This window comes from Hyposmocoma kahamanoa, unplaced genomic scaffold, assembly GCF_003589595.1.
Source record: "Hyposmocoma kahamanoa isolate Upper Pololo Valley unplaced genomic scaffold, ASM358959v1 95, whole genome shotgun sequence".
Lineage (NCBI taxonomy): Eukaryota > Metazoa > Arthropoda > Insecta > Lepidoptera > Cosmopterigidae > Hyposmocoma > Hyposmocoma kahamanoa.
In genome coordinates, this window is record NW_020654972.1 from 4,664,049 (window position 1) to 4,676,920 (window position 12,872).

At 36.5% G+C, this 12,872-nt stretch overlaps 1 protein-coding gene across 1 annotated transcript in view; it reads right to left on the reverse strand.

The window, feature by feature from the left end:
* Positions 1-3,208: 3,208 nt before the first annotated feature.
* Positions 3,209-12,872, reverse strand: part of LOC113238374 — an 18,042-nt gene continuing 8,378 nt past the window's right edge. Inside the window, exons 5-8 of the mRNA XM_026475215.1 lie at positions 5,286-5,453; positions 4,642-4,759; positions 3,913-3,998; positions 3,209-3,226 (exon numbers count right to left, since the gene is read on the reverse strand). Of these exons, the coding sequence (XP_026331000.1) occupies positions 3,209-3,226; positions 3,913-3,998; positions 4,642-4,759; positions 5,286-5,453 (390 nt within the window). The remainder of the gene's footprint in view (positions 3,227-3,912; positions 3,999-4,641; positions 4,760-5,285; positions 5,454-12,872) is intronic.

The window sequence follows — 12,872 nt, forward strand, 5'->3', positions numbered from 1 at the left end:
TTTAATAAGTCGCTACAATTGGGGGCTGTTCCTAAAGCCTAGAAAATAGCTCACATCTACCCTAACATAAGGTTCCAATCTTGCTGCGACAATTACAGAGCTATTGATATTATCTTGTTTAGCTAAATTGTTAGGCTCATTAGTGTATGAATATTTATACATCCATTTCAAAACCATAATCAAGAGCAACTAGCACGATTTTGTCAAAGACAGATCAACGAACAGCATTTGTTGTACAGGGTCAAGAGCACGTCAAGCTTGACATTTATGATTTAAATCCAACCCTAAGCCGCTTACGATAAAAACTGTCCAAAGTACAAAGTGTTACTGTACAATAAAGGCTATCTGTGTAATGCTTTCGTCAGTCGCAGTCAAGTTCATGTTGTATGGGCATTCAAAGTTGTAAAAAGCGTTCGAGTAAATAAACCACCAGTTACTTTGCAAGAAATTATGTTGCTGGCAGTTATTTTCGACGGCAATAGAAGTCAGTAAATCACTGTTAAAGGTTACAGATCCTTTCCAGTTTCCATCATTTCAGGAGTGCCACAAGGAGCGCACTTGAGACCTCTATTCCTTATCCTTTCTATTAATGACCTGGCCAAATTTTTTTCTGTATGCATTGGATCGCAAATGGCGTTATCGCGTGACATACATACAAAAAAGTACAGTCGAATTGAGAACTTCTTCCTTTTTAAAGTTGGTTAAAACTTGGTGCGCGCTTGTCACAACAGTGGTGATGCGACGGCGCTTCCAGATATTGTATGAAAACTAAAAGTGACGCGGCTGCCGCACTACAGACGCGCCACTATAGCGATTATATAAAAGAGTAGCTATCCTTTAACCTAATGTTTTTTTTATTCTATACTAGCGTCTTTAAGGCCTTCCAAAATTTCACGAAGACAATTTTTTTCGCCCAGTTTTGTCATACACAGGTGCTCCAGCATATGAATTGGCTGAAAAAACTAAATTCGAGAAAATGTTATTTCAAGCAGCGTTTTTGTTTATTTATTTATTTATTTATTTATTTTCATGCAAGTCACATTTGTACATACACCACACACCACACCACACACTATTTAAAGAATAGTTTGAATTTAATAGAAAGGAACAAAGACAACAACATACCACATAACGCAAAATTACCTCGTCCGGATGTGGATAACTTGTTTACTCATGCCCCGTACACTGACACCTTAAATATTCATAAAATCCACTTAAAGGGCTGCGATTACAGCCATGGGGTTTTGATGATGTGATAGATTTGACAACTCTTTGCTTGAAATAAAACTACTTTAAGTTTAAAGTGATTGCCTGTTACTTGCAATGTGATGACAACGATCCGGGTTCTCTTCTCATTTTTTTAATGGCAGATATATGTATAATTATGGATCATTTTGAGGCTCAACAATGCAAGCAGTAGTAATGTACTATATTACTTCAGGTAAATTGATGATTTGATACTTCGTTAAACGGGTAATATGAGACAATTGGAAATTTTAAATGATTAATTGGTTCTTCCGGAATTTAAATCCAGCACTGCCTGAGGTTATCAATATTGGAACGTTGAACCGTAGCCACAGATCTTAGAATATTCATATTTCAATGTTCTCATTTCGAGCACGCTACTACTTTTAAAGCAAGTGCAACCATTGCTTGGTCATTCAATTAATTATGAATGTAAAAATTTTGAAACCTTGAGTCACAGTTTTATTCACAATGTGTTAGAATAAGGAAGCGTTAATATCTGGTCCTATTGGTATTCTACATACATGTACTTCATGGCATTTTTCCATTATTATATATATAGGAAGACAACAACAGCCTTCCACTTCCTGCGACACTGACACACATCCTTCGCCTCATGTTGATGAGGCGAAGGATGTGTGTCAGGAACGAATGAGTGCTTTCATATGTGCTCACTCTTAACCTGACCTTTCTTTAGACCGTCTTTAATTTGGTCAGAGTAAGTTCGCCTTGGTCGACCCGGGCTGCCTTTCCAACAGAGATGTGCGACGTAGATAGGTGGTGTGCGAAGAAAAAATTCACCAATAGGATTTCATCATTTTCCTAGCCTTGCTTAGCGTAGCTCCGGTGGAAAAGGGTTAGCGGAGCTTAGTATTTGTACACACAAAATAGCGAGAGATATGTGCAAGGAATGTGTGCGAGGGATGCGGGAACGGCATGTGTGCAAAACGGTGTAGGAAACTACACAACACTGACAAATCGCCACCGCTTAACCCACCACACCGTACCCCGCCCGCGCGTCGCTGAAAAGAGTCCGTAACGTATCCTCGCACCGCGCTGCTGCACATCCACGCACCGCCTAACTACCTCGCACAACTTTGGTGAAAACGATCACACCGTTTCACAACGCTGCTACACATCCTCGCTACCTAGCACATCTCTGGTGGAAAGGCACCCTTACCAACATGCTCGATCACTCTCGCCTTATAAGTCTGTTTTGTCAATCTTTTTTCATTCATTCTCTGCACATGTCCGAACCAACTAAATATCCCTTTCTCTATCTTTGACACTATTTCATAGTCATAATCATATCATTTATTGCTTTTGTTATATAAAAGGTCTTAAAGCTATTATCACATTCCAACATAAACCTTGTAGGGGCACTGCAATTAACTTACTTTACTAATATTAATATTAATAGGTACACATAAATTCATGTCAACTTACTATACACATAATATCATGTTCTTTTACTATCGAAATACTCTTTTAAGTCATAAAAACAGTTCGTGAGCAAATAACTTTTGCGAACACGTAATTATTTTCAATGTTTCTTATTGTGAGAGGTATTTTGTTATAAACTTTTATTGCCATATTGTGTGCACTCTTCTATGCTTCTTCCTCGTTGCTCCTTCTATGCTCCTTCCAACGCTCTCTTATCACACTATATACATTAGAATCACTCCAGCTACTCTTCTCGAAGCTCTAACTTCCACTGCATTTATTCTGCTTTCGTATTTCTTCTACCAAACCCAACATTCACCGCAACAACAACAAAATTCCAACCTTTATCGTATAAAGGTAGGAATCACTACTCCGCTATGCAATGCGAAACGTGCAGATTTGAAGGAATTCACACTGATTATGATTTAAAAAGCATTTATATGTTGATAATAGTGTATTCAACTTATGGAGCTTTCAACTGAGACTGCGACAATTTCGTCATCGTGGAGCATCAATATCTTTATAGTTTAAATCCAAACTGAAATAAATAAATGTAGTAATTTATTTCAAGTTTTAAAAATTCTTACAAGTGGTTTGGCAATATCTTCAATTTTATTCATTGATTGAACAATTTAGTGCGTAGTCCTACGAGCTGCACTTAGGTCGAATCTCTACTTTCGATTGCCAGTACAGCTGTTTTTCAGCCAGCATGCAGTTGGAGTACATGCCAACCTTACTGCTTTCCGATTGTATTCCAACTGTTATTTTGCACCACTTTTCTATGACTATACCCTCATTACATACTAAACAAGAATTTTATTTTTTTTTAGTAACAGTAGAGCTCCTTGTGAAAGAGTTCGTCCAGGGACCTTACCTATTTTTGCCGCCAAGCAGTAATGTGAGCATTACTGCGTAATATGGGACTTGTCAACTTACGTCTTAGAGTGACGGGCGCAGAGGCATTGCCCTTCACATCTTTGCGATTTAAAGCTCTCAGTGGCACTGCAACTGCTACAGGCGTGTCGATTGCCACCAGGCACGACTTGTTCGTCCAGAACTTGGTATCATATAAAATAATTATTTGTTCTAAAACATTAATAACACGTGCACAACATTGTTAATGATATACTGAGGTATTCAGGCATACTAAATAGAACCTAGAGTAATAACAAATCTGCAACTAAGAACTCTTGCGTTAAAATTAAAAACTTCGTAACTCCATACCTTAGGAGCATTTACTACCACACACTTGAAGATTAAGCCTGCTCTTTCGCAACCCTTCTCCCCATCGCTCACTTGCACTTCGTTAACTGAAACTCGATTTACACAATAAATTACATACAATATGTAAAAATCTTGGAATAGGATTTCGTAATTTCTACACATTGGAAATTAAATGTATTTTTGGATCAAGTCGAGAATATTTGTTTTTTTTTTTCAAACAAACGAACGTTTCGGGCTCTTTAGACTGCGTTTCCACCAGAGATGTGCGAGGTAGCTAGGCGGTGTACGAGGAAAAAGTCGACCAATAAGATTACTGCATGTTCCTAACCTCGCTAAGCGCAGTTCTGGTGGAAAAGGGCTAGCGGAGTATTGCACGTACGAAAAACGAGAGATGTGCGCGAGGAATGTGTGTGAGGGATGCAAGCGACGAATGTTTCCGAGATACGCGAGCCAAGAATGTGTGCAAAACTCTGAAAAAGCTAAAAAGAGTCCGCTACACATTATCGCATCGCCTAGCTACTTCGCACTTCTCTGGTGTAACCGCAGCCTAACAGGTGCCATGGTCACGGGTGACTATTGTCATTTTTCCCACGTATTCATTACACTTATGAAGTCCAGTACTACAACTCGCAATCCTTGTCCCGTATCACAAAGAGATTTCAGCGGCTCTTGCCCTGATGTCGCAATGTCTAAAGGTTCTTGAGCTCGTGTAAATACCAGTAATATCACCTTTCGCGCAAATCTCAACTACTTTTCTGCCGTTTATCACTCGTTGCTCATCTCCTTCTTTCATTATCTCTGCTATTTTATACATGTGTTCTGTATCATAGAGTCCTTGAGCATTCATCTGAAAATATAAAATGATAAGAAAAAAATAATACTAATGACATTCCACGTAGCTATCTAAATTCTAAGCTTCTCGCTAGGTATGCTGCCTCCTCAATTTAATGAAAATCATTCAATTAAATAAAGTAGTGGCGCGCACGACAGGAGCCTCCCCGCATGATGTACGGTACACACGTTTACGGTACACATTTTTCAAGATCAGGTTTTATTTTACACTTAAAACCATTTAAATCTGTCAAGTTCGACCATGTATTGAATACTTGTGCCACCTTTGGGACGGCTCAGCCCAGTTAGCAGCTTCTGACTAGGAGGAGCGGAAAGCAAAAAAAACTTATTAGCAACAACTCTCCTGAGGAGTTGAAGCTACAAAACCTCAACCACCGCAGAAAAATGATTAATCACAACTTTGTTGCAATTTATTATTGCATTCTTAAGACCAATGGAGTTAAGTAGATAAGTTCTTTGAAGGAACAAACGCACTATATGATCCAAAGTACTTATATCGTTGCAATCATTGATACTCTTACCCATCCCTCTTTCTTATAAGCGCAGGCCAGTAGACAATGGGCCTGCTTACTCTTGGGCGGCGTCATCAGCTGCATTTTCATCAACTCCGCGGTATCCACTTTATGGTCCTTCATGCAACTCATCGCCTTCTTTGTGAGTGCTAACTTTACTTCTGCATCAGTCATAGTCTAATGATCACAGAAAAGTATAAACATTAGGTAGCTTGAATGGTTTCGCTAAAGAAGAAAGCTCAACGTAGTTTTGCTTACATACTATGTATAAACACAAATCATAGATATTGATATATGTAACTACCATTTAAAGGGTATTTACAAGCAGCAGTGACTTTCCTGTGAAATCGAAGTTCCAAATCTCAACCACTCCAAGCAGCACACCCATTTCTAAATATATACTATAAGATATCTAATAGAATAGAATTCGATTGAATATTTTAAGAGTTCAAATTCCCTCAAGATATCTCGAAGAAGGTTTGTAGATAATTTAAAGTATAAGAGGGCACAACTTTATTAGTAGATCACAAGAGTGCTTTGAGAAACTATCTGTAGGTAGTGTTAACCGCTCACGCGAAACATGCAGCCGTAGACGCATACCACACCTAGAGGTGCCGGTGATGATTTTATACCGATTTATCGGATACCGAAGTTATAACAGGTAAAAGAACTAATACTAATTGCTATTTCGGTAACTACTCTAGCAAACCATAAAGTTTTTAATGCCTGGATCTGTCATTTAAAAAAATAAACAACTTCAAAAATACGTCACGACAATCGTGTGTGTTATTGTTTGGGCTGGTGATTTCGGTGTTTATTTATTGAAAACATACCGTAAGTAACATTTTTTAAGTTTACCCTGAATATAAATGTTTATAAACTATACTTTAAGGAGTAATTTCATGGTAAACGTTAGAACCACTCAAACGGAATATTATCATATTTACCCAAGTACACCAAAAATTCCATTAGTGCTTTTTAAATGCAGGATTTGCGGTGTATTACTTAGCAATGCAGAATAATAATTTTTATTTTTAAAAACTTGTATTTAAACTGAATGCTTTTCTAATTTGCGAAACCAAATAGCCGCCATTTTGCGGTAGGAGGAGCGCATCGCGTGAGCGTTTAAGAGTGACTCTTATCTTTTTTCTCAAGTAACCCTTCTAGAATGGTACAAGACCATTTGTAGAATGTAGACAGTTTTTAGATAATTTACATTTAAATGCTATTTTAAAACCAAAATACTAAGGCGTTACAAACATAAGACGCAATTCTCTTAATACTAATAAATTTCAAGTTTATTGGCTTATAAAATATAAACTATCAAAATTGCAACATGGCGAAATTAGCTATAATATTTCTGACTTTTTCCCGCAATGTTTAATCGGTTAGAAAGCGCAAATTGACGTGCGACTTTAAATACATTGTGAAAAGTGATGTAAAACCTGCCATAAAAGTAATGCGCTCGCTATATTTTAAATATTTATGTATAAAATATAAACTTAATAAAAATACAGTTATCGATTTTCTACACAGTTTGACAATATTTATAGAAAGCTTAAATATACAAAATAACCCACAAAACAAACCATTTCCAAGAAGTTCCAGGTTTCTTCAAGCCAATTTCAACTTAGATTTACTTTTTAAAAAGAAAAGAAATTTTTCTCGGCTACTTCATAGTCATTCTTTAAAAATAAAAATGACGATAAGAATTTAAAGCTATTTTCAAAACACAGTTGGGAACATTTTGTGTATAGCTTTAAAAACTTTAGAATACGAAAAGACTATTTTTACTTGCTTTAGTGTAGTTGATCTTGTAGAAGAATATTCCTCCTATGAAGTTTTTATGATTGTCTACAAAACGCGGTTTTTCGAAACAATTTTTTGTTTTGACAGTATTACAAAACCTTTATAAAGTTATAGGAATAGTGAGCGTATTATGCAATAAAAAACTTTTCAAAACACTACGTCAAAAAAACAATTGAAAAAATCCAATTTGTCGCAAAAAAAGTTATTCTGTATAATTATATGGAATGTGGGATAATATGACTAGAAAGGTGGATACATTTCCTATCATATAAAAATAAGGAATATTTTAATAACATACCTAACTTATGTTGGAAGAAATAAAATTTTCATTACAAAATTGAGGTTATTTCTTCACGCCAACCACATTTCACACAATGATTTCACTGTATTCTATTGATAGACGGCACAATCCACATACACAACATTGAAGTACAGAGTAGTTTACGCGCTCATTTCAATTGTTTTTGTCATTTTCCAACAAGGAATTACTTCACAATATTTATTTATTTATCAACAAACTAATGCCGGCCATGACCGACCCGAGCGCGAATTACGACTATTGTATCCAGGGTTGCCAATTTGTAGGGAATTCCCTAAATTGTAGGGAGTTTCAACTAGATTGGGGATTTTGAGGGGATTGGCACTATGTGAGGAAAATGTGGGGATTCTAACATTTTATTATTTGGTTTAATCTATCAATTGCTGATGCATCGCTAGTTTGATCGTTACTGTTAGAAACACTGTGATGGACTATGTCGACGTGTTATTCAACATCGCACATCACTCGTGTCATTAACAAGCAGCTTAAATATAATTATTATTAGAGCACTTGGTTCTGAATAGTAAAATTACCAGTCGGTGCGTGTTGAGTTCGCGATTCTTTCTCCCGCTTAGGCCGCCGGTCCCCGGTATGAAGCAAAACGAAATCAGCTATTGATAAACAAAGACGAGCAGTTGGATAGGAAGCCGAGAACTTTAAATATTAAATATAGGTCGAAACTCATTGATTATTTCTAACGTTAGCATAGTGTTACCAAATGCACAACAAATAATCAATTTACTTAATTTTGTAAGGCAAAGAAAAATGTTTTTTTGTTCAAACTGATTACAGATTAATGTTGAATCTAATTAATATTATAATTAATATAACTGCCTCCGTGGCCGAACGGTTACCATGCCGGACTGCCATGCAGAGGTTCCAGGTTCGATTCCCGGGTCGGGAGAAATATTTGTATGGTCTACATTTATTTCTCTCGTGAGTTTGGGTGTAATATGTGGTTGTCTACGTGTGTGTCCATGGCACCCGCGACACAGGATTTCCCTAGTGCGGGGCTATGTTGAGTGTTATTATTATATACGTTATTATTATTATTATTATTATGTATCGAATGATGTGACTTAATATCCAAGGTTCACCACCTCCACCAGATCTTTTAATATTCTTTACTTTATCCATTTTGCATGAACTCTTACAACGTCCAAAGAGTAAAAACCCTAATTGTAGTATTTTTTTAAATAAAATCTACTGAAGACGCGCTATAACGTGTTTGTCAATAAGTACAAACACTTCAGAATGTCTATAAATTAAATATATCTAGAATAAACTTAAGAACACTAGTTTTTAGAGTATTAATAGACTTTCCTGGATGTGTATAGAACAATTTTACAAAAAATTTTGAAATGTGTGCGCAGTGACTTAACTTATTAAATCACACCCTTGGTTTGGTTAAAGCACAAGTTATAATAATTATTAATACAAAGATCGAACACTAAGAAAAATTCCTTCAACCCGACTGGATTCGAACAAGCGGCTTCCAACAATCCGTGGTAGGCGATCTGCCAATTCAACTGCCTCTGTGGCCGAAAGGTTATCATGCCGGACTGCCACGCAGAGGTCCGAGGTTTGATTCCCGGGCCGAGAGAAATATTTGTATGGCCTACATTTATTTCTCCCGTAAGTTTGGGTGTAATTTGTGGTTGTCTATGGGTCGTATTCCAGAACTCTACTCAATACTCAAGTCAGGACTTGACTATTGCAGTGAGGACTGATTGCCATTAGGGTCGTATTTCCAGTGCTTGAAATCATACTCAAGTCTGCTCAAGTCCTGACTTGAGCATTGAGTAGAGTTCAGGAATACGACCCTATGTGTGTGTCCATGGCACCCGCGACACAGGTTTTCCCTAGTGCGAGGCTATGTTGAGTGTGTGCGTTATTGTGCGTTATTTATAATTAAGCCAAAGAACCAACCAGCACACCTTATGAATTTTTCTATGTGCATGTTGCAGATCTTAGTTTCTTGGTTTTTAATAACTTTTTGCCGTAGCGCCATTTGTGTGAAATCTATTTCTTCACTCAGATCACGTACCTTTACAGCTACCAAACGCTGGTTTGAATCCATTTGGATCAAATTTTTTTTTTATGTTCAAAGTCAAAGTCAAAGTCAAAGTCAAAGATTATTTATTCCATAGGTAAAATAAATTTACACTTGAAAACGTCACATTTAAGCTACTGCTCGTTCACTACGCTGACCTCCCTGAGAAGAACGAGCAAGAAACTCTAGGGATTGCTCTTTTCAAATAAACTTAAATGCTGTGGAATACACTTTGAATCAAATTTGTGTGGATTCTGGAGCCATGTCGTCTTTCCATACATCTTTTTCTAACACGTAGTCTTCAATTTTGTAATATGATTTTTCGATCAAAATATTTTTAATGTAGTTTTTAAACTTAGGAAATGATAAACTTAATATATGCTCCAGAATCTTATTGTAAAAACGTATACAGTTCCCCATAAAAGAGTTGTTTACCTTGGTTAAACGAAATCGTGGTACCATGAGTTTGGACTTAGCTCTAAGGTTAATATTATGGATATCTTCTTTCTTATAGAAATTATGTATATTTTTACGGGCATATTAAAATATTTGAGTAAATGTACTGTGATGCCACAGTCATGATACCAGTCTCCTTAAACTTTTCTCTGAGAGATACCCGAGAGCCTAGACTGTACACAGAACGAATCGCTCGTTTTTGCAATACAAATATGGTTTGAATATCTGCCGCTTTACCCCACATGAGAATCCCGTAGGACATTATACTATGGAAGTAACTAAAGTAAACTAGTCTAGCAGTACTAACATCGGTAAGCTCACGTATTCAGCGGACTGCGTATGCAGCGGAGCTTAATCTGCAATCTTCAATCTTTGTATTAACTAGTGGAGTAATTCCACAATAAATAATTGAATTTCATGGTAGTAAAACGTCGTGATATTCAATAAACTTCAAAATTACAATGATTAAAACGACATCTCTAATCAGCCGTTGGTAACTGTAAGGGTGAAGTGACCTGGCTGAGTGAAGAAAAAGATTTAAAGGTTAGAGTGGCATTTTTTAGAAAAACGCATACTGTCCTGTGTCACACAGTCGCTTATCATTAGGTTTGATCGTGACCAAGAGTGTGCCTATTTTACTTTAAAAACATACTTTAAAAAAGATTTATTTGGCGTCAAAACTAAAAATTGCCGAAACATAACTTTCCTTAGCTCCGCTCTTGTAAATGTAATGTCTAAGACCAGTATCATAGTTCCGAGTATGCTACAATAAAATTTTATACTCTATCGTTCTTTGCCTAAGTTTTTTTTTATAATATCAAATGATGGGACGAACAAGTCGTGCGCCTGATGGTAAGCTACACGCCTATCCATAACACTTGCAGTGCCACTCAGAGCTTTAAATCGTAACGATCTGAGGGGCACTGAAACTGCGCCCGTCACCCTCAGACGTAAGTTGACAAGTCTTATTTGCCTGTAACTTCACCAGCACCCTTACCCTTCAAGACCGGAACACAATAACGCTGACATACTGCTTGGCGGTAGAAATAGCTAAGTAAGTAATGTAATGTCCGTGGCAACATTTATTATTTATGTATGTATTCCCGTATATTTTCATATGGGAATACTTTAACGTGGAACATTATTTAATATTTGAGTAGGTATATTATCGTAGAATATTATATATCGTATACTTAAATACGAATATATTAAGATGAAATATTATTCAATAGTTCACGATAATATTACATTCGAAAACATAATTACTAAAAATGTATATACATATATATAAATAGACAGGGAGTACTAAACTCGAGAATGCCAAGTACTTACGTGGACGTAACTGCATAGTATTGTTAAAAAAATTAAACTCAGAAAACCCCTAACAATATTCATGATTCTTATGTAAAACGTGTATTTTAGGAAGAAATTTGAAGAGACTCATTGTTATATACAAACGAAACCAATTACATGGTAATCAGTAAATTAGAGCAATTGATCTTTGCACATTAAAAATATAACGAACTTTATTGCATAACAGTAAAATGTATTATACTGCCTATTAAATTTAAATGTTAATCAATGCTGAAATTGTAACTTGTGATTGCACTTGTTATACAGACTGATCTAAATGGGAACCTATAAAGTTTACAAGATTATTTGTGTTAATACTGTTTTTCATCCATACTTATCGTCACGCCTGTCTCCCACCGGGGTAGACAAAGTCTATGGACCTCCACCCCCTACGCTAATGACGAACCTCCTCCACCACATACACTCCCATGAGTATCTTCAAACAAGTCCATGCTTTATGCTTGGTACTTTTAACCCGGCCGTTTTTAAAGATATCCCTAATCTGATTGAGTAAATGTACGCCGAGGTTATCTCTCCCCTCACTCCATCCACGTTCGTTCTATAAATTAATAATTAATATTGTAATAGGTGTGTACGTAGCGCAGGAGGGTGAAAAACCTGGGTGGCACTCATAGGCCCTATGATTCTATACAAAACATTTTTTTTTTGAAAGACATTTTTCCGTTGCCCGTTGATGGCCTTGACTGCGCCACTGGGTAAGAGGGCGAGTTGAAGGCTCTTAACCCAAGGATACAAGGCAATTTCTTTTGCAATGGTAATTTAGTTAACACTACGATAGCACGTTCTATTTTGATCCCAACGCCATATAGCAGCAAAGCGAGGTTACTAACATTTTCTTGTATGTGGTTTTACAATATATAATAATAATAATAATACATTTATTTGCCATAATAATAATACAACATGCGTAGTGTACAGTAGGTATAAGTAAGTATCAAAGAATCAGAAGATACGACCGCTGGTACTTAAAAAAGGAAAACCTGTGCTATAAGTACCAGCAATTCTTCCAATAGCGTAGTAAAATGTACAATTTATTACGTTATTTTATTTATACATTATGCAAAAATAGTAATAAGAACAAGTAGTAATTTGTGGAGACAGTAAAATTAAATTAATCTAAATTATATAATCTATCTAAATAATTCGCTAACTGAAAATGTATGTGTGTGCGTGCGCGTGCGCGCGCGCGCGCGCGCGCGTGTGTGTGTGTGTGTGTGTGTGTGTGTGTGTGTGTGTGTATGTGTGTGTGTATGTATGTGTGTGTGTGTGTTTGTGTGTGTGTGTGTGACTTGCGTGAATGTTGGACAACGAGTGCGTATTTGATGTGAAAACACTTCATTGAGCAACACGAAAAAGATTTTCTGTTTCTCAATTTGACTTCATATTTCTTCATTTATATAATAACGCTTTTTATGGGAATAATCCGAATGTAATCATAGTTACAATATCAACTACGCGTTCGTAAGAAGCACAGGCCAAGGATTACGCGTGATATCCTAGATCTGTGGTAAGAAGTTTCTCAACGTACCTTTTTAACTGACTTCAAAAAAATAAGGAGTTTCTCAATTGGACAGTATTTTCTTTG